The sequence below is a fragment of the Pinus tabuliformis genome, chromosome J (assembly GCF_031772625.1).
Source record: "Pinus tabuliformis cultivar Carrire ecotype Pingquan chromosome J, CPIR1, whole genome shotgun sequence".
Lineage (NCBI taxonomy): Eukaryota > Viridiplantae > Streptophyta > Pinopsida > Pinales > Pinaceae > Pinus > Pinus tabuliformis.
In genome coordinates this window covers 1324089199-1324112983 of record NC_142295.1, presented here as the reverse complement: position 1 = coordinate 1324112983, position 23785 = coordinate 1324089199, and the positions used below count along the sequence as shown (strand labels likewise).

The following is a 23785-nucleotide window of genomic DNA, read 5'->3' as shown; positions in this document are numbered from 1 at the left end:
TATGGTACTATTATCTATGTCTGAATTCATTCTTCTTATATGAATTGTCATTTGATCGCTTTTGCTATTATCGGATATATGTGTGTGTTTTTAACAGCATTCTTTATTCCTTCCACTATTGGATGTTTACAGTATGCTTTTCTTTTGATCATATATGTATCGATAATTTAAATGATAAGTGTAGAAATATTGTGTTAATCACTTTGTTTAACTATTTAAACAAAGTAATCTTTGAATGAATAAATGTCTATGTTTATTAGACAGAGTCATCTATATGCCTGTCAATAGACAAAGATCATCAAGCGCTACATTTCAAAGAATAATAGTTCCCGGGATTAGTAGTAGTTCTTTTATTTTTGCTGATAGATTAAGTTATTCACCTATCGATAGATTAGATAATCAATCATTCATCCACCCCTTTTATTCATTATTGGGAAACTGGTCCCTTTATACCCAGTCGGAGCCACCATTCCAAACGGAAAAGGAGTTGTATTAAGGTCCGAACCGGGTGGTTATCCCCCAATGTTGATACAACGATTTTTGGGGCATCAACAGGGTGGTAGGGAGTCGATTTGCAGTGCTTCACTTGGTATTGTTTTGTAAGTGTTTTGACTAGCTTTGATGTAAATTGGGTTCCTTAGTCAGTGACAATTTCCCGTGGAACCCCAAATCTTGTAAAGATGTACTCAAACAAGAATTCTACCACCACCTTTTCCATGGCAGCGTACAGTGCTTTAGCCTCCACCCACTTCCTCCACCCACTTGGTGACGTAATCAGTACACACCAGAATATATTTTTTCTTGTTTGACATTGGGGAGATGGGCCCTATGGAATCCAATGCCCACTTCTCAAAGGGTTCGATAGCAATTTGCGGTGAAGGGGCATTTCTTCGGAGGCCACTAGCCTCCCCATTCTTTGGCAAGTGTCACAACTTAAAACAAACTTCTTGGCGTCCTTGAAGAGCATAGGCCAATAGTATCCAGTGCGGAGAACTTTGTATGTCGTCCTTTTATCGGCAAAATGGCTGCCACAAGGCTCGTTATGGCTAGCGCTTAGTATGTCATGCATTTCGTCTTCCCACACACATCGCCTTATAATCAAGTCTGGCCCTGTATAGAATAGATCTCCCTCAATCCATGAGTAACTCGCACTATGTTGCACTATGTTATGCCTTTCCCAAGTCGACATGTTCTGAGGCAGTTTTCCTGATACCAAATAATTGGCAACATCAGCGAACCAAGGAGTAATGGTAGAAATGGCAAATAGATCTTCATCTGGGAATTCATCGGGCACTGGCATTGGCATGTTCCCCTGCGCAAGGTTTAAACGAGATAAAAAGTTAGCTGCTAGATTATCCCTTCCAGGCCTATCAATTATAGTTATGTTAAATTCTTGTAAAAGAAACAACCATCTAGTTATCCTACTGTTAGTAATTGGTTTATTCATTAAAAATCTAACAGAAAAATGATCTGTATGGACAAATGTCTCATAACCAGTAATATAATGTCTAAACTTCCCTATGGCATGTACAACTGCTAATAGCTCTTTTTCAGTGACTGTATAATTTAATTCAGCGGGAGAGAGATTTTTGCTAACAAAGTAAATGGCATAGGGAAAGTTATCCTCCCTTTGTCCCAAAACTGCTCCCAGTGCAGTATCTGAGGCATCTATACAAATGTGAAAGGGTAAGGACCAATTTGGTCCTCTTAGCACCGGAGTTGTAGACAATTTTTCCTTCAGTACCTAAAAAGCCTATTGACAGTCGACATTCCATACAAATTCAACATCTTTAGTTAACAATTTAAATAATGGTGTTGCTATTCTAGTGAAATTTTCAATGAATCTTCGATAATATCCTGCATGCCCTAGAAAACTTCTTACCTCCTTTTGCGAGCTCAGAATAGGGATACATGAAATTACCTTAATTTTTGTTGGATCTACTTAGATCCCATCAAATGATACATGGTGGCCTAGAAAAATTCCCTTAGTTTGCATCATCCTACATTTATCACTACTAAGGGCTAGGTCGGCTTCTTGACAGTGGATCAATACCTTTTCTAGATTCTCCAAGGCTTGCAGGAAATCATCCCCATAGACTGTGAAGTCGTCCATATAGACTTCCACACAGTCATGGATTAGGTCAGAAAAGATAGCAAGCACAGCTCTCTGGAAGGTGGCAGGGGCATTGCAGAGGCCGAAGGGAAGGACTTTATATGCATAAGTACCCCATGGGCATGTAAAGGTGGTCTTTTCCTGGTCCTCTTTAGCTATTTGTATTTGATTGTATCCACTATAACCATCTAGAAAAGAAAAATATTTCTTACCTGAGAGTGTGTCGAGAACTTGATCGATAAAAGGCAATGGAAAATAATCGCGCAGTGTGGCCTTGTTTAATTCTCTATAGTCGACACAGATTCACCATTTTCCATTCTTCTTTGGGACTACTACCAAAGGTGACACCCACTTGCTATCAGAAATGGGGTAAATGAAATATGCGGCCAGAAGTTTCTGAAGCTCTTCTTTAACAATATCTTTTAATGTGGGGTTCATTCACCTCTGGGGTTGCCAAACAGGTCTCATTTCTTCATTTGGGTAGAGATGATGGATGCAAGTGTCTGGATGTATACCAAGTAATCCCATGCAAATGCTCTGGTTTGTTCACGAACCATGCTCATCAACTGTTGTCTTTGTTCTGCAGTCAATCCTGTGCCAATATGTAGAATCTTCCCTTCAAACATTTCCACAGGTTCTATGGTGAGCTCACGACTTACCTCCATGGTGGCAAATGAGGTAAAGACGGCTGGATGGAAAGTTTCCTGAAACTCATCACTAAACACATGTTGATAACCATTAAACGAGATGGGATAATTAATGCAAGAACTATCAGCTAGAAACTGCTGCAAAACATGCTCGTCAGAGTGTTCCTGGAAACCTCTAGACTGTTCTAATGTTAATAATGGAAACATACAGTCTTCGTTTCCATAAGGATTTTCGAGCCATACCGGTACTTCGGCAGTTGTTTGAGCAGGTGGAAAGATGGACAATGTTTGATTGTGAGATCCATTTGAAATGGTCATTTCCCATTTCTGCATCTAATGACGACGTCTGCAGTTGCCAGCCATGGCCTTCCCAGGACCACAGGGTGTCCAGGTCTAGAAGTTTTTGGAGAAATGACTACAAAGTCTATAGGATATTTCCAGGAGGAGATAGTGACTACTATATCTTCCAAGGATCCTATTGGTTTGACAATGGATTTATCTGCCATCTCTAAAATGATAGGGGTGGTTTTCAATCTAGGCAGTTGTAGCAATATCATTGTTTCGTAAGTCATTACATTTATCGCAGCCCCTAAATCTACAAGAGTATTTGGCAGAAGCACTCCATTTATTTCAATAGTGACGATGGGATTTCCAGGGTCACTGTATTTTGCAGGCAGATTTAAAATCATCATGGACATTTGACTCATAATCTTGACATTCTGGTTTTTATGCCCTTTTCTCCTCGGTTTCTTGATACAGAGATCCTTGACAATTTTAGTGTATATAGGAATGTCTCGGATTGCTTGTAAGAGTGGAATTTTAATACAAACATTCCTAAGCTCATTTTCCAGGTCATATTCAAGCGGGACCTCTTCTTTTCTTACTATTAGCCTCTCAAGGTACGGTGGTTCAGTTAATTCTTCTTTCGTTGTTTGTTGTTTGTTGTTTTTCGTTTTGTAGTTGTTTTTCGGATGACGCGGAGGGCACCTATTCTTCAATAACCATAGTTGATTTTCCTTTATTAACTTTTTTCCCCGATTGTAACTGAATTTCATTCATATGGATGGCCTAATCATGTATGTCAGAAAGGGCTGGATATCTATGTTTTGCACCAGTTGAGGTGTCCTATTGTGATTTGGGTTAGGTATGGGTTGTGCAGGCAGCAGTGTAGGTCGTGGGGGGTTTATGTTAGCTGGTGCCTACGGTGGTGATGTGTTAGTAGGTGCAGGTAGCAATTGATGCATAGGAGGTGTTGTGTTGGCAGGTGCTGGCAGCAATTGATGTAAAGGTGGTGGAAACTGCGTAGGTTGTTGGTACATATTAGGATTATATGCCTGCTGATAGGTTTGCATGGTTGGATTGTATGAAGTACTTGGCATATTTGGATAAGGCGTGTAGAATTGGGATTGAGGTTGATAGCTGGTGCTATAAGGGCTCGTTCTCCAATTCTGGCTCCAGGCAGTACTTTGAGCACCCCAAGGGGAGTAGGATGCAGGAAAGGTCCAAGGTTGGTTTTGGTTGTACCCTTGAAAATTTGGGTCTAGGGGCGCACTCTGACTCTGACCTCTCCAGGTGGGTCTCTTGGCTAGCTAAGCTTGGTCAAGGGTTTCAGTATTGCCTTTATAAATGGCCTGAAGACTAGGAAGTGATGGGAATTTCTCGGTTTGGTGCTCTAGAGTGCAGATTCCACAGACTTCTATAGAATTTAGAGGACATTCCCTCTTTGCATGTTTCCGTCTACACTTGGGACAAAAGACTGCCATAGCTGCCTTTTCAGCCTCATGCTTTTGGTTGACTTTCATGGTGTCAAGCTAGTTGCTGATTGTATTTAAGATGTCAGTTTTGAAATTTTCTAATAGGTTTCCCAGTTCAACCCTAGTGACAGTATTAGCCACAGCTTTCTTCTGCACATAGTCTCGAGAATTGTCTCTAAGCTCACGAAGCTTTTTACCTACTTTAGCTTGGCTCCTAGAGTAGGTGCGACAAAGGTCAATGACTTCAGCAAAGGATTTCTTGTAAATGTCCCCACCACTAAGCAAGTTTAATGTCTCTATACAATCATCTCTTAGCCCTCTTAAGAACATTGTTCTGATGATTTTTAAATCTAGGGTATTTCCACGGGATTTATGAAAGTTGTATAGGAACCTCTCAAGATACTCCTCTAGGTTTTCATCTTCAGTTTGTTGCATCCTAAGGATATCACTGATGTCCCTACTCTTACAGAAGTCTTGATATTTTTTTAGAAAGGTTGACCTCATGTCATCCCATGTGTATATGGTATGCTGCCCTAGACTCATGAACCACCTAAGGGCTGCATCTTTTAATGTGGCGGGAAACAATTTGAGTTTGTGTGCATCGTCATAATAGTTATAGCTACGACATAAGATATCAAACTCGAAAAGGAAAGCATCGGGATCTTCAGATGATTTACTGTAGAATAGTGGTAGAGATGCCATCAGAATGTTCTTCATATTAATGTCGCGAGTTACATCCAGGATAGGGAACCCGAAAGTAACTTCTTCCTCTTCTTCTTCCTGGTTTCCCCCAAGTAGGTTAACATTCCTTCTAGGGCCTTCTCCTTCCTCTTGGTGCTCGTCATTGTGTCTGCCTTCACCCCTTGCATGCTCCATATCTGCGATAGGTACCCACTGGGGTTTGTTGATCAAGGTGTGGATTTGGGGTGTTGGAACACGATAGATATTGGTTGACTGCTCATCCACGAGGTCTGGTTGTTCCACTAGTTCTTCTACTGGGTTATCAAAGATAATTTCCTGAATGATCCTTCCTTCTTGATCAAATAATTCCTGATCTAAAACCATGTTGGCGTCAACACTTCCTCCTTCTTGTCTTAGACCTGCATATCGATTAGCAGCAGTTAAAACAGGTATATTGACTGATCCAAAAGTTGTAGGAAATTTAGAGTTTGAAATAAATCTACCTTTGCTGTCCCTAGGTCTACCTGTACTCTTATGCATAAAGATGAAGGAAATAGAAATTCAAGAACAAACAGTGATCAGTCAGACTTTGGAGCAACCCCACAAAAGTGGATGCGTGGCTCTTCACTCACGTCTTACCGTACTCTCTCTGCCCTCTTGACAGTTCTACAGGTTCTTGAAACTCAATTGACAGTGATTACCTGAATAAGAAATGGCAATTTCCCCGGCAACGGCGCCAAAATGTTGAGAGATTAATTTGTCAGATTAGATCCCTTAAGATTAATTGTCAACCCAGGGTTCATAAGCACGAATTGCCTTGCGCTTCCTTTGTTCAGGCTATGTCAGATTGTAATGTTTTCCTTATTAATGATTTACGAAAGAAATACTTGCAAATCTTATCGTCTAATGAGCAAACCCAACAATCAAATCTTACCTAAAATCTTCATAAATCTCAATATTCAAATCTGCACTTAACTAAATATTCCTAATAAAAATGAACTTCTATTCACACCAAACCCTAATCAAACTTTGCATGCTGGTACCAGACTCTATATGAAAAATCACTCAATCAAACATTCTGTAATGACAATTCTTTGAAAGCAATCAAACAACCCTATGATAATCACCACCCTGCTTATTAAACTATTGATGCCATAAGCATTCGTTACCAGAGCAAATCAGGATAACTAATATATGACAATCCAACTACTAATTCAACAAGTGATCTCTCATGTTAATGCTTCAATCAACCAATTATCCTATACTTAAGGGTTCATGTTCAAATCAAGGATTAGGATTCAAGCACCAATTGGGAGAATTACTCTATTTTGCTTTGTCTTGATACTTTGGATTCAATGGATCACTTACAGAATTCTCATAAATGAAAACAACTAGGATACTATCTCATTAATGCCAGCTATCAATCCTGAAAGATGTATCTAATTCTATGCTACACTCAATCAAATCATAATGTTGCGATCAAACAAATCACTATGTTGCTGTTGATCAGAACGTTGAGCTATTCATGGAGTAAACATCCTAATGTATGAACTGAAAAAGAAATCATTCATTCACAGGAGACTGTCTTTTGCACAGAAGTAAGGATGATCTTTCGATTTATCGCCGGTATTAATAGTTAAATGAGCAGAAGGGGATAAATGGTAACTATAGGGTGGTTCTTTTGGGAACCTCTCTGGAATGTTTATACCAATTCACAGTGCATCCATCCATAGTAAAACAATCAACTAATCATTTGTGCAATTCAGACATACATGTATTTAAACTACTAGTTTGATCATTTAACTAAGTTCATTGAATTTCTCAAACGATCTAGCTAGTGCCAGCCTATCTTCAATGCCTCTGTAATGCTACAATGGAATGGATTTAAGTTGATGCTAATGAAACAGAGGTGGACTTAGGGAAAATAGACAGAGCCTATTCGATGCAATTGAAATCATTTTTCATCTAGTTATTTGAAAGCGTTAGGGGCTCTGATATGACAATTCCAATTGATATATAAATGATTATATAATGAGTTCCAGGTGAGGGCAACAAAGTGATGGGGTGGCTCTGGTTCGAAAGGCACGAAATCACACCAAACCAATTGCAATTCATAAAAATGAAAAGACTGCTGCAAGCATAACCAACAATCCGTCAAACAAATGATAATTCACACGACTGAACTGTAAAATTGAATTAAGCAAATCGAGGGTTGCAGTGTCACTACTGTTCCAAAATACAAACAATCCCAGATGGGTGGGCCCGGCCACACCTGGGGTTGGAGAACTTACAGTAGTTTAACGATTCGATACATAATTAAAACATGAACTTCATTCCATCAACGCATTTGGAAACCGCTTCAGAACAATAGCATTATGATTGTATTCAACTGGTTCGAACATACATCAAAATTACTTCATAAGTTCAGTGCCACAGTGCTATGGTCTTCCCCTTAACATATTACATTCAATCGCCTTTATAGGCATTTCACTAACAGTTAAACATAAACTAAAAATAACAAGTAAATCCGCATTACTCCTTTCAGGTGAGTTGGTTCAAACAGGCATCTCAAATTTGGTCTATCCATAACCAATTCCCAATTTTGTATATGCTTCAATCGAGGGAAATCAGACGAGGATCTCAGGATCATGATGCGTGCTGCTTGTGGCGATGCCCTCTCATCTTCCAGAACATGCTGCAATCTTATCCATTTCGATATTTGAGCGCCCATCTGCATATAACCCTTGAGTACCAAAGTAGAAGATCTTCATGCATCAACTGCTCCTTCTAGGGATCGACCTGCATATTCAGCCGAGAGTCTACACTAGATAATAATAATAAGTTAGTTTGAGAATATGCCACTTCTATTTTACTTAAATCTACCAATAATTAGCTAAATGCAACCATGAGAAGGTTTACCTCAAGTGGAGAGTAAAGATAGGATTAGGATAGTGATTTAGCAGAGAAAGGGGTTCCATGGTGACAAAAAGGGGCAAAATGGGAATTAATTCCTGCAGTGATAAGAACAAAACTGAGGATCAACAGGCACATAGGGTGCATGGTACAATCTTGGTATTGTCCAACTTATAAAGTGAATTTTGACTTCTAAAGTGTCGTTGAATCAACAAGACTAGACAACTAAGTGATCACTGAACATCTCAGGGCATAATTATATAGCTAACTGGTATTCAATTGTAATTTTTACAGTGAAATAACTAACCATTGTAAACTAAAGATAAATTGATCATTGTGAAACATAGATTTCACAACGCAGAAGGTGTAGATCCTGTTACTTATATGGATGATTCAATTGGAAACTAAATGAGGCATTATACTCTCCTCCCAACCATAGGCCAGATGTGCCACTAACTATCTTGTCGCTGACCACCCAAAGTTGAATCCAAGGTCTGAGGAAATCACGGGTAGATTGACGGGACACTGGAAAATCCCCAGTTCAATTCTCTATCATCCAAGTTGATAAACAACTAACATTTTGAGGGATGGGGCATGTGATCTAGAATTCTAAAATGGTACAAGAGTTTCCAATAAGCGATGTTGTGTTTAGCACCTGTGTGAAGGAGGGAATTGTGTGGTTGCTCAGCATTAACTAGAGGTGGCACAACATCCTCAACAAGATGTGATACATATGAGCCAACATTTTTAGATAGAACAAAATATAGTATTAAAGGAATGGTACCCTTTATGATCCATATCTATTCTATGTATTTAGAGCCTGTGTTATGCTTCCTTGGCACAGTGAAGAGGGAACCACCCTAGGTACCTTCCCCCCCCCCATGTCTTGCTCCTTCCAACCGCACGACTCGGTCAACTTGCCTCTCCCAAGCAAAAACAATCAGCAATCCTGCCAACTTTGTTTTATCTCTTTACATTAGAGCTAGTCAGCCAATCTGCCAACTTTAAAATTGGTAAGCTATAGTTTATTAAAAATTTGATAGGAGAAATTACTTTTCCCAATTGTGAGTGGTTCCATAATTAAATGCAGCAAGTTAAGGTTATGGTTTTCCAGTCAAAAACTAATTCTCAGTAATTTTCCCTCATACTGAGGATTTGTAAGGCAATGCAACCTTCAGTTGCGTTAATTAATATTTTTTTAATTAATTAATATCAATAGCTAATTTGGGGTTTTAGCCCGTTGTAGTTGTTTCCATGCTAATGTGGTTGTCGTCTCTATATTTAAAATAATAGGGGTAAAATTAGGCGGATGTTACATCTTATATATGCCAATCGAATAGTATGGATTAAACTCAATAAAAAATATAAGGTTGTTAGATTGTTGTGTTCATTACCTTAATCATGGGATCATTTTCTAACTTCCATTAGCTTTAGTATAATTGAGACTCTTGAATTTTATTCTATTGTTGGAGCATCGTTGCCTAAAGATGTGAGGAGGAAATTTACATTGAAACCTCCACACCATAAGTAATGGTGGTTAGAGCTCAGTCCAGAGAAAAAGGAGAGAAGTCAAGAAGTGCATCCAGATCAAAGTCAAAGGGAAAGAAGAGCAAACTTAATTGTTGGTACTATAACAAGTCATGGCATCTCAAGAAGGATTATGCAAAGAGAAAGGAATTGAAGGAAGACTCCAAAAAGGAGGCAAATCCAATTCAATTAGGTCTAAGTATGATTGGTGAAGTGTTGTCTACTTGTAACGTCCCTCAATATTATAAAGAATGGTTTCTACATTCTAATGCTTCTCATCACATGTGTCCACATAGAAGTTGGTTTTCTTCATATCAAGTTGTTCATGGGGGAATTGTTCTTATGGGAAATAATATTTCTTATAAGATCCTTGGGGTTTGAAGTGTCAAAATTAAAATATTTGATGTACTTGTTGTTATGTACTAAGACCAAATATTTCAAGTGTACTAGGCGTTGTCAACAGGTACATGGAAAATTTAGGAAAAGGGCATTGGAATGCAATGAAATTTGTACTTTTGTATCTTAGCAGAACAAGTGATTATTGCATCCACCTATTAATAATAGTGATTATTTATGCAATTAAGTGGATTTAGATTTTGCAACTGATTTGGACAAGAGGACATCTACTTTAGGTTATGTATTTACTCTCGTAGGAGGATCTATTAGTTGGATGTCAAAATTTCAGTAAACAATTGTTTTATCCACTACAGAAGCAAGATATATCATTGTCTCACACACTTGCAAAGAGGCAATTTGGTTGAAGGGTATTCTAGGTGATCTTGGAAGAATGTCGGACAATGTCACTATATTATGTGATAGCCAAAGTGTTATTCATTTGGCTACAAATGCAACTTATCATAGTAAGACTAGGCATATTAATATCAAGTACCATTTTGTAACACAAATCATTGATAGAGGTGGAGTAGATCTTAAAAAGGTACACACAGAAAATTGTGCAAACATATTTACAAAACCAATGTTGATAGAGAAGTTGCAGTGGTGTTCAAGTTCTCTTGGCTTACAAAAAATGTGATGAAGGGGCTTGGTCAAGTTGTTAGAGAAGTTGTGGTGATTTTTGGCTTCTCTTGGCTTAAAGAAGTGATAAAGGGGTTGGGAAAGGTGTCAGTAAATTGTTGTCAAGGTGAAGATTGTTAGAATGTGACAACTAATAAATTAAAAAAAATGTAAAAAACCAAAATTTACTTAGGTAAATATTTGGTGGCCAGTCTAATGGTGTTGGTTTATGAAAACAGTGGTAGTTCATATCAAGAATGTAACAATGCCAAGATAGATATATCAAGGCAGTCTAAGAGATGCATGGATGGGGTCGTAAGCCTTGTTATAATTGTTCATCTTTGATGATAAAATAGCTTACCTTGCCTCGTGAATGTTCCCCTGATAAATTGTTAGGGTTTTACCAAGTAAAATTTGTGTTATGTGTTATTCACAATCTTGTCATTATCTCTATTATTGTCAACATTTTATAGACCCTCAATACGAACACAAATGGAGGATAAAAAAACTTGGTGCAACTCTGACCTTTCCCTTTCATTCTAAATGCTTCATTCTAGATTCCTTTTACACTCACCAATGGAACATAACTACCCACTCATTCATAACACTTATTTGACAAGTGAAATAGAATTGTGCTCAATGAGCAGTCAAAATTGAGTAAATTAGTTGTGAATGAACAACTTAGATTGAGAAGATCATTGTCTATTTGATGTCTTTAGAGAAAAAGAAACACCTATAATACAATTAACTTTTTTTAATTGTATTAATCTCTCTGAATCAAAACCCTCCCAAAAAGGAAATAAAACACATACACCAAATGTTTGTTAATCAAGGTTGACATTGATGTCAATATGGCATTGTCGAGATGGCAAATATTCTTGTGATACATAACCCTAGCCCTAGACTATCTTACCCTAGCCCTAAAACTATGAAACCCTAGCCCTAGCTTTATTAAACCCTAGCCTTTGTTGAAAGCAAACTATAACCCTAATTTGATAAAAAGGTCTTCATGAAAAATCCTACAAAAATATGCCCTGACCTTTGAGGGATGACCAAAATAAAACCAAAAAAAGGGGGCAAAAATCACTCAACATATATATATGTATATTTATATCAAACATAAATATATATGTTATATTTATATGATATAAAATATATAACATATATTGACAATAAATAAAAATGTATCTACCACATACATTGGATGTTAACATATATTGAGCATATATTTAAATCAACTCAAACTCTTCTGTCGGCCCTCTAATTCAACCCAAAAAAAAAAAATGACCATTCAACATCGGTCGGGTACACTAAGTCAGACGTAATTATTCAAACTGGCAACTGCGTATATCGATATACATCGCATGAGCTCATTCGGTTTATCGATCAACTCTTCGAAGACAACCCACAGGGACAGAACAAAAACAACAATTCACATCTCGTGAATTCTAGAAGGGTCTGGGCAATAGGTGCTCTAAGGCGAAGATGCTCATGTGAAAAAAAAGGGGGTATGTTCATAAACGTCGAAACTGCACTATAAAACGTTTTGGAAGCTCGCTGACATAAGAATTTGTGCATCGAATTGATTGAAACCTTAAAGGACCCTCGGAACAGATGCAACAATTCTCTGTGGTTCGGACATATTCTTGGTGCAGCATCTCTCTGTGGCTTGGATCCTCTCTGCGGACTGTCGGTTATCATTCACAATGAAGATTGCTTCAGAAATATAGAACAACAAGACAAAAAGGCCGAGGAGGGCATAGTCATTTATGTTTGGGCTATTGGGTTATCATTCCATCTAAATGTACAGTCACCTGTAGATGTAAAAGATGTCACACAGACCTAACTCATATTTTTGAAGGTTGAAATTGGACCCAAGAGTGATAAATATATATGTGCTCGGGATCGAAGTATAATATGGCTCGGGTCCTTTGTCAAGAAGCTAAATTCACCCAGAGAACTTCGGAACAGTTGGAAAATTGATTAACAAGCTCAGATTGAAGGTATAGATCATCAAAGAACTCTCAACAATAGATGCTTCGGACCTGGGTACTTTCTATGGTTAGTAAGTCAAACAGTGAAGCTAGCTTGGATATTAACTATATCAGACAATTAAGCTTGATGAGTGCCTAAAAAGTCTTGGACAGTTATACCATTATTCTATGAAGTGTTTTTTAAGATAAAGCAAATTTTTAAATCATGGAGCAGTCCTGTGGAAGATTGCAGCTACAGTCAAGCATTGGTAGCCAAGGACAGTCACATATTGGAAACATCTAGGAACCTTGGACAAAGGACACTTGGAACATTACTTTGGACAAGTGAAACTTTTGAAAACGATTCAGTGGACAAATTGGAGCTTGATACAGATCTATTGCAGACCTTGAGTTGGCAGTTTGTTGCAAACTTTGGAAGCACGGGATTGGCAGTTCGTAAGTGTTTGAAGGCATTCTTGATTGGAAAAAAGTGTTGAGCTTATTTGAGGCAGTTTTGATGGTCTCGATTGAGTTGACTTGTGGACTTAATTTGTGGGCGTATTGAAGCTAATCTTGGAGACACCTTTGGAGACCATGATATATTGAAGTTATCATGAGGTGACTTGAAGAAATTGTTTGGGTATCATGAAGAACAGCAGAGACACTTTCATGTGAAGATCAAGATTGTCATTGATGATGTGACGTGGAGACTAAGTGAAGGAATTATTGAAGATTGATAGGGTTCATTGAAGAAGACATTGGGAGCCGTGAAGTGTAGTTAAATACATCTTGACGAAGTGAAGCTGAGGGTTGGAGCCCAAGAGATTGGAGCCTCGAAAGGACAAAGTTGGTGCTTTGGAAGATAGGGTTGGAGCCCTAGAGGATCGGAGTCCTCAAGAAACTAGGTCGGAGCCTGAACTAGATATAGGGTCAGAGCCCTTGAGGTTGGTGCCTCTAAATTGACAAGGTTGGAGCCTTGGAAGTCCAAGTCGGTGCTTGGCAAAATATAGGTTGGAGCCTGGGAAATTGAAGATCGGTGTCTTCATCTAGGGTTGGAGCCATATATATATTGTACTTGATTTATTGTAAAGAAGAAATTAATAAAAGCTTTTATTCTTATTATTTATTTTGTGTTCTAAATATAAGTGATCTAACTGGTAAAAATAACAATTGAAAGGAAATACTAATTCATCCCCCTCTGAGTGTTTCCAATAATATTTAGAGTCAAAAAACATATAAAATATCTATTGAATGTAATGTTTGTCTACTCTACGAATAAAACATTATTACAACATTGGTTAATTGCAATTACAACTTTTGTTCAAGTTTTTATTGTTATAATAGACTTGTGAACATCTCTATATTAACATAGTTTATTTAAATAGTATGATTTTTCATTTTTTTTTTCAAAGGTAGGAAAACGTATCATAACTCACTTGTCAAACCATCAGAAAGGACAACCATCTCTAGTTGCTAAGGTTGACTCATTGGTGGTCCATAAGGGGGCATGTTTTCACTCTTGTCGGATGCCTCTGGATCTTGGGACATACTCCATAGTTTTTATTGTTATAATAAACTTGTGAACATCTCTATATTAACATACTCTATTTAAATAGCATGATTTTTTATTTTTTTTCAAAGATTGGAGTCAAACGAGTAAGGACAATCATCCCTAATTGCTATCGGCAAATGCAAGTTGACTCATTGGTAGTATATAATAAGGCACGATTTTACTCTTATTGGATGCCTCTAAATCTTAAAACATACTCCAGAGCGATTTAAATAACATAATTCATAAATATATTTTGAAAATTCTTTTTATATAATATAATTATATGATTTATAGAACCAATAATAAATTAAAAACAAAAACAAATTTATAAATAAAAAAATTATACATATATCAAATTACTCTTAACCACAAGAAAATAAAAAAGAAATATTATATATATATATATATATATATATATATATATATTTCAAAATAAAAATGATAAATATAAAAAAATTGTTAATATTTTAATACAGAACATAATATGAAATGAGGTTATACGTATTTCAATGATGATTCTCTCGATTCTCTTAAGAAAGTTCAGTTATATTTTACAAGAGGTAGATAACCCCAGATGGACATTAAATTTTGCTATTTAAAATTACAAGCGAATGCATTTATATAATTATGATATTTTAATATTCCCAGATGTGCCATACAATAAATTTTGCTATTTAAAATTACAAGCGAATGCATAAAATTATGATATTTTAATATAAAATATTATATATATATATATTTCAAAATAAAAATGATAAGGCGGAAATGGAGCGCGGCGGGTTCGGTTAAAGTTAGGGTTTCTGTTAACACTGCTGCGGTACGCGAATGAATACTCACCCGGTCACTCGCATCATTCCCCGGTCGCTGTTCACATTCTAGGTCGCATTCGGGCTCGGGCTCCCCCCTGCGACCCTGTTTCACCTACCGACTCCTCCGCTTTGTGTTACCAGATCGCCATCAACCGTTAACGGCAGACACTGCCCTCACCCTACTTCTCTGCGGCTAACTGCAACCGAGGTGTCCGTTGTTCCGAGGTTTGTCGCTGTCAATATGGAGGATCAGGATGCTGTCGACTACTCTGAGGACCCGCTGGAGGGCGTCTCCATCTGGCGTACACCCTATTCCACATCACAAGGTATGCTTCAAACAGATCTCCCGGAAAATTTGGTTTCATATTCCGTTGGGTTGTCGCCGCGTCACTATCCTGTGATTCTCCCGGATTCCCCCCCACCTGGCCGGCTTTGTCTACACCTCCTCACTCTCCGGCCACCCTGGGTTTTGTTGCGGGCTGTATAAACCCTAACCCTAGTTCTGCCCCTTATCAAACCTCGGTACCCTGGTCAACTAATGTCACTCCGCCTTCCGCTCCCCCCTTAACCGCCTCCTCATCTGCCGGTGCTCTATCTGGTAGCTTCACCGGGATCCCGCCACTCTCTGGACCTCTCTCCTCCACCGGTAACATCCCCCTGCCCCCCGCAACCAGCGTTCCACCCCGTCAGGGTTTCGGCCCCGACCCGGTATCAAACCCCCCGACGAGATCTGGTCACAAATCGAAGTACCGATGTTTCAAATCCAGGGTGGAGGATACATTTCTCAGGCTTGAAGAGGACATACAGTGGGGCGAGGTCATCGATTTTGCAGACAGAGTCCTTGTGGGCCGCATCAGGGGCAGGAATTACTCGGCAGCTCAACTAAAGACCTGGGCTACTGAAGTTTGGGGCCAACATCTGGTTGACATCCCCTTCGTGCAAACCTTTGTGAGGGGATGGTTCGCATTCAGATTCGCTCGTGTCGACCACACTAATTGGGTCCTATCCTCGTTTTGGCACTTCGAGCACGCCCCGGTCCTTCTCAAACGATGGACCCCGTTATTCGACCCGGCAACTGAGCAGATTGGGATAGGACCTGTATGGATCAGGCTTCCTGATCTTCCCCTGCAGTACTAGTCAGAAGACATATTCAGGAGAATTGGAAACGCCATTGGCGGCTTCATGGACTATGACAAGTCGTATCTTCACACGGGCATGATGGCTTACGCGTGCCTTCTCATCAACCTGGACACTAGGGGAGGTCTGCAGGAATACATCACGATTCAATGGAGGGACTCATCCAGGAGGCAGATCATTGATTATGAAGGGATCCCATACAGATGCCGCAGATGCCACAAGGTTGGGCATCTTTATCGGGATTGCCCTCTTCTCCGTAAAGGAAGGGTAGAAGATCAAGAAGATACACTGGCTAGACCCTCCCCATCACCTGCTCATCCACTATCTGGGGAGCCCGGGGACACTCAGGGGCAGGTTGAGGGATCTCCTCCAGATCATCCGAGTTCCTCGACTGGGGTTCGGACCCGCACATCGTCTGCCTCAGCTCCCGCAGTCACTGCTCCGATGGGAGACGATATGCCGGGTATGTCTTTCCCATCTTCATCTTTTATTTTATCGCCTCTGATTGATCATCAATTTCTGCATTTGCACATCTGCATAACTTGCATCCTCCCCCTCAAACAGCTCCTACTGCGTCCTCAATACCATCCACCGCTCCTCTCCCTTCCTCTCTCATCTGCCCTATCCCTCCCCCTCCTCTGGTCTCCTCCTCAAGCTCGCCGACTCTTCCCACAAATTCTGATGTGCTCTCGGCCCCATCTTCCCCTGCTCCCCCCAGATACTCCCTCCGCCCCAGATCAAAAGACAGAGGTCCGGATGTTATTGGACTTGCCCTGGATTCTGTGCCTGCCTCTCTCAAGCACTCTCGGGGCAGGCCATCTCGCATATCGAAAGCTAGACATACTGCAGATGCTGAAGTCGCCATTGGACGACAGCAGACCATCTTTAGGGCCCTTAGAGCACAGACAGGCCCTGCCTCCCATCCGTCATGAAGATTCTATCCTATAACTGCAGAGGGTTTGCTAGTAACCCCAAAAAACTAGCACTCAGGAGATTACTCTCCCTCGCGCAATTGGATATTATTTTTCTGCAAGAGACTCTTTGTCCTGCTGATACTCTTATGCCTATATTCAAAACCTGGTTACCCAACTGGACCTTCTTCGCTTTAGATGCCTCCGGGAGATCTGGCGGATTGGCTATAGGTATCAATAATAAAGCGTTGAGGCTTAAGAATACTTGGGGTGGACGAGGGTATATTGGTATAGATGCATACGTTCGCTCCATGGAATTAGACCTTCGCCTCATCAATGTATATGGCCCTTGCTCTGATAGGGCAACCTTCTGGAGCTCCCTTCTGGGATCAGCCCTATTACGCGAAGATAACATCATAATGGGAGGAGACCTTAACTTCACCATGGGTTTCTGTGAATCCTGGGGACATGTAGCCAGGGTGGACCCTTTTTCGGAAACAATATCTACTCTGCTGGAAGATCACCACTGGATAGACACTCCTATGGCCAAACTTCAACACACCTGGACAAACAATCGATGTGGTGACCAGAGCTTAGCCAGGAGACTTGACAGATTCCTGATTAAAGAATCCCTATACAATAGAATTGCTCACATCAGACAATGGATTGGATCAGGGGGCATCTCGGATCATCGTCCAATCTATCTGGAGATCTCCGACACCCACTACAAAATTAAGAGCCCTTTCAAGTTTAACTCCTCCTGGTTGCAGGACCCATCCTTCGCCCAGATGGTCACCGAGTATTGGCAGAATAACCCCATCAGAGACAGTGAAAACCTTATTGAAGGTTTCACTAGGAAATTATCGGAGCTCAAAAGAATTTCTAAGCTCTGGGCCCATCAGAAGCGTCTCCGTGATGACCAAACATTGAGCGAGACTGAGAGGATCATCGCAACACATGAGGAAGATGAAGGAGGCATATTCCCTTCTCAGGAAAGCAAGGATCTATACACCTCTCTCATAGCCAAACGGACACAGATCCTGAAAGAAAGAGAAGAAAGTTGGAGGCTAAGAAGCAGAGCCATTTGGCTCACAGCAAGGGATGACAACACCAAATTCTACCACAATTTTGCAAACGGCAGGAAGGCCATTAACACAATCTGGGAATTAAAGGATGATCAGGAACATATCGTCACATCTCAGAGGCACCTGGCAAAGCTAGCGACTGATCATTTCAAAAGCATCTTCAAGGCACCCAGGGAGGCCAACATCCTCGAAATCATGAGGGTGGCCGAGAAATTCCCCAGATTCGTCTCTCAAGAGGATCATGACGACCTCACTCAGGAAGTGACCATGGAGGAACTAGAAGCGACCATTAAATGGTTTAAAAAGGATAAGAGCCCTGGCCCGGATGGTTGGTCCATTGAGTTCTATATCGCTTTCTTTGACATCCTGGCAAATGATCTCCTGAAAATCATCGAACTCTGCAGGCAGGATGGTAGAGTTTCCTCGGCCCTAAAATCTACCTTCATCGCCCTCATCCCTAAAGCTGACCACCCTGCATCATTCAATGACTTCATACCCATATCTCTCTACAATTGTCTATACAAAATTGTTGCAAAAATCATTGCCAACTGTCTGAAGCCTATATTATCTCGCCACATTTCATCAAAACAATTCGCTTTCCTAAACCACCGACAGATCCATGAAGCCATAGCTACTGCTCAGGAACTCCTTCATACCCTTCACACTAAAAAGCAAAAAGGAATGATTTTGAAGGTGGACCTATCCAAAGCATTTGATAGAGTCAACTGGCTCTACATCAGATTGCTTCTGACACACCTCGGCTTTCCATACAACTTCACTAAATGGGTCATGAGTTGTATTACGGATGTGCCTTATAGTGTTCTCCTCAACGGGGAAGCCACTCTGTTCTTCACATCGGAAAGAGGGCTCAGGCAGGGCTGCCCTCTTTCCCCTCTCCTCTTCCTTCTAGTCATGGAAGGGCTAAGCAGGCTTATCATTGCCTCCAGGGATAGGAATCAGCTTACTGGAATTAATATATCGGAAAAAAATTTCCTCTCGCATCTACTGTTTGTGGATGATATCCTCATATTCCTAAATGGAGGCATAGGAGATGTCACTGCCCTCCACAATAATTTTCTCCTATTTCAGCAAGCAACGGGGATGATGGTTAACGATAGTAAATCCACTATCACTACGGTTGGTTGCTCTAGACATGAAGTTGCTTATGCCACACATCGCTTCCCCTTTTCCTCATCTACCCTTGCTAACGGTATCAAATATTTGGGGTACAGACTAAAACCTCTTGGCTACAAGATTGCTGACTGGACTTGGCTGATAGCCAAGGTGGAAAAAAGACTACATATATGGTATCACAAATTCCTCTCTCGAGCGGGTCGGCTAATTCTCATTAAAGCAGTCATAGAAGCTACGCCAGTATACTGGATGACCCTTGCTTGGATACCACGTGGCGTACTCAATAGAATTCAGAGTATATGCTCTAGATTTCTATGGAAAGGACAGCACTCTGGGAAGATTTTTGCATGGGTGAAATGGGACACTATTGCTAGGCCAAAACGTTGGGGAGGCTGGGGCATCAAAAGGCTTGATCTCTTTGCTAATGCTCTAGCAGCAAAACTCGGATGGTAGCTACTGACCTCCGACAGCCTTTGGTCCCCGGTCGCCCAAGCAAAATACATCAGACCTGCTCATCTCATGGACTGGTTCCGACAGCACCAAGAGCCTGGGCATAACATATCCAACATTTGGAAGGCAGTGCTGCGCTCCCTCCCACTTTTGAGGGAGGGTATTACCTGGCGCATCAAGAGGGGGCAGAGCGTTAGAATTGGGAAGGACCCATGGGTCGGGTGTGGTAATATACACAGACTTTCGGAGGGCCTCATCGGACATCTACACAACAGAGGCATCACACATATCAATCAAATTGGTGACAGTGAAAACTCAAATTTCCTACAACAGGCTTGGCTTTCATCCGAGACTCTGGGTATACCTAAGCAATGGCAGGACGAATGGGGTAACTTCACCGACGCTCTCACCCAGGCTCACATCAGACTGACAGATGGACCGGACGAGCTCATTTGGGCCATATCAAAACATGGATTGTACTCTCCCAAAATGGGGTACCTGAAATTAATGGAGCCACATATGCCCCCGAATATCCTCCCTCTATGGAAAAATTTATGGAAGCTTCAAGCTACCCCCCGCTGCCGATTATTAATGTGGAACATCATATTTGATAAGGTTCCCACCGGAAAAAATCTCTTGAAAAGATCTTTCCACGGGCCATACAGATGTCACCTCTGCTGTAACGACGAGGAGAGCACGGATCACCTCTTCTTACACTGTTCAGTCACTAGAGAGTTCTGGCACAGAATAACATCATATTATACCTCCCTTACTGAGTAGCATGGTGCGAACATCCAGGAGGCTTGGAGCTATTGGATTTGAGAAAACTCAGGGAAGACCATTAACATGCCGCTCTTGGTATGCAGAGCTATTTGGATAGCGCGGAATCATATCATCTTCAACAATAAAGCTCCCCACTGGCCTACTATACTGAATCATACTATAGCAGACTACAATCTAATACCTGAAACAGTCTCCAACCCCCCACCCCGCACTATTAATCCCATTGCTATTGATAAGTCAAAGCCCTGGGCCTTCTTCGATGGATCCGCACAGGATGCGGGCTGTGGTGGTGGAGCTGTATTATACATCAATGAATCACACTGCTACAAGATCCAGATCAAACTTGAAAATGGCACAAACAATTTCGCCGAATTATGCACAGCAAAACACATCATTCATTTTGCACACCAAAAACACTGCAGACACCTGCAACTGTTTGGAGACTCACAGATTGTTTGCAATTGGCTAAATTCTGCATCTCATTGTCATGCATATTCTTTGAGACACATACTGGATGAAGCCAAAAGACTGACAACATCTTTTGAATCCTTTGTCTGTCGTCATATATACAGGGAACAGAATACAGAAGCGGACCAACTTTCCAAAGAAGCGGCGCACAGCCAACTAGATCAATGGCTGATCCAGGAGAAGATTGATGGAACCTTCCATCAATACTATCACAGGCCTTTTGTGGACCTCAATAGAACGGGTCATTGACCCGCCTAAAAACAATCACAGCTATTTTTGGCAAATTTTGATACATGGACTTATATTGTATATTTCTAGTTTCTGTAACGGCCTATATCAGTGCTCTTAGAGCAGAGCAGTATTTTTGTAAAAAACTGTGGGTGTTATAGACAGCCAACTATATGACTCCCTGCGTGGAGATCCAGCTCTTTCAGGTTTTTTGTATATACAGACAGGCCATTGGCCTCATATGAATATGCGACCAGCATCTACAAAATGTAATTTCCTATTATTAATAGAAATTACGACTTTTTCCTTAAGGGAAAAAAAATGATAAAAAAAAAAATAAAAAAAAATTAATACAGAACATAATATAAAATGAGGTTATACGTATTTCAATGACGATTCTTTTAAGAAAGCTGAGTTATATTTTACAAGAGGTATATAACTCCAGATGGGCCATACAATAAATTTTGCTATTTAAAATTACAATGGAATGCATTTATATAATTATGATATTTTAATATAAAATAAGGGTTATATTTTAGTTATTTTAATATAAAATAAGGGTTATATTGTAGTTAGTATTTGTTGTTTAGTTTAAAAAAATTTAATTAAATTATTAAAATAATAATAATATAAACATAAAATTTTATAACAAAAATAAAATAATTAATAAATTATTGTATTATTAAAATTATTACTAAAAATTAAGAAATGTGATTAACTAATATTATTTATATTAGATTTTAGACTTTTGTGATCTATATTGTAAATGAGAATCAGATTATTAAAATTTAGTCGATGTTTCAAACCAATTAGTGTGGTTCATCTTCAAGATAAAAGTGAATAAATCCGTCAATCCAAACAAATAAATAACAAAAATACATCAAGATAGCAGTTAAGAATTAATTAAAATAAAATTTTAATTATACAAATGTGATATATGATGCGTTATTAATTAAAACATAAAAAGTAATAAAAATATAAAAATTAATTAAATTAAAATTTCAAAAATAAAAATATAACGTCAATAAAAAAAATAAAGTAAAAATTTGAAATTAAAATATAAAATTATTTCAAATCAAATTCAAATATAAAATCATAAATTCAGTTAAAATATAAAAATTTAATTAAAATGAAATTCAAATATAAAATCATAAATTCAAATAATATTTTTTTAAATTAAAATTCAAAATTAGAAATATAAAGTAAAAATATGAAATTAAAATACAAAAATTAATTAAAATCAAATTCAAATATAAAATTATAAAATCAATAAATTTTAAAGTGTCAAATTGTGAAGAGTCATGGTTAGTATTATTATTATTAATAAATTAATTTTTAATTTTATATAAAAAAAAATAAATAATTTGGAATAATAAAATTCAATAAAATGAGGAAGAAATTAAAATTCAAAAGAAATAATTAAAGAAAATAACTAAATTTTTATTCACTAATTAATTAATTAAAAAGGAAATAACAAGGAGGGAAGAGAGGGTCTAAATCCAACTCTTACTCATTTTCCAACCATCATCTTTATGGAGGTTGATTGCATGCTTCTCAATCTCAATAGCATGTCTTAACTTCCCATGGTAGAAGTGATCAACCATTGCAATGACATTTGCATCCTTAATGCAGACATGGTGCTTATATTTATCAGCATGATCAGCTACAACTGATGAGCAGATTCGGTTGTGTCTAATGTCTATTGTGTATTCTTGGATTCTTTGGTTAATGGAACAGTCAATTTCTCCAATGTAGGGAATCCCGCAGGAACAAGGAATCGAGTAGACACCTTTCATGTCTTTAGGGTCCTTAGGGTCCTTAACAAACCTGAGAGAATTTCTAATGGTATTAAGAGGTTTGAAAGAAGCATAAATTTTATTTTTTTAAGAATATGGGCAATCATGTTGGTGATCCCTTGGAGACACGGGAGTTGCACTTTAGAAATGGGATCCTCTCGAGGGGGCTTAACCCTAGAATCGTTACTGACTCTTTGAAAAGCCCTAAGGTGAACTCTGATATAGTCATTATTTATATTAACCTATATGCACTTTAACATATATGTGTGTGTTTTATTTTTTATTAATATATATAATTTTTTATAATTAAAATTATTAAAATATGTTTTAAATATAATAATAAGCCATCTTAAATTGAAAATATAGAGAAAAAATTAGAAGTCATGAAAATGGAAATAATAGAAAAAAGGAAAAAAAAAAATCAAAAAGTTAAATAAAAAGGAAAAAAAAAATAGTAATAGAAATAGAAATTACTAAATAACCCATAATAAGACCTCAACCAATCACCTTACAAATAAATAAATTTAAATAATAATAAAAATTGAATTCCCAATGTTAAAAGATGGATAAACAACAGGGATTTGTTGGACATTGGATAAATTAATGCTCCCTGTGTGTTTCGTGACATGGACTAACCACCACTCGTGGATCCTTATATTTGGCGATGTGATCGTTGACTAACACTTGCAGGTTTTGTTCTAACGACAATCGTGATTCCCAACAAGTGCTATCAGAGCGTAGGTTACAAGTTTGATACACACCCGGCTCGCGTTGGGGGGGAGATTGTTGGACATCAATTAAACCAACGCT

The 23785-nt window shown here is 38.9% G+C and overlaps 1 protein-coding gene across 1 annotated transcript; it reads right to left on the bottom strand.

The window, feature by feature from the left end:
* Positions 1-826: 826 nt before the first annotated feature.
* On the bottom strand, positions 827-1306 carry LOC149232148 (uncharacterized). The gene has a single exon (XM_089381843.1). It carries the CDS (start codon positions 1304-1306, stop codon positions 827-829), a length of 480 nt encoding a protein of 159 aa, XP_089237969.1.
* Positions 1307-23785: the final 22479 nt, after the last annotated feature.

What these genes read in the sequence shown, in the direction of transcription:
- LOC149232148 (XM_089381843.1), bottom strand. Translation starts at nt 1,306, where the DNA reads ATGCCAATGCCAGTGCCCGATGAATTCCCAGATGAAGATCTATTTGCC.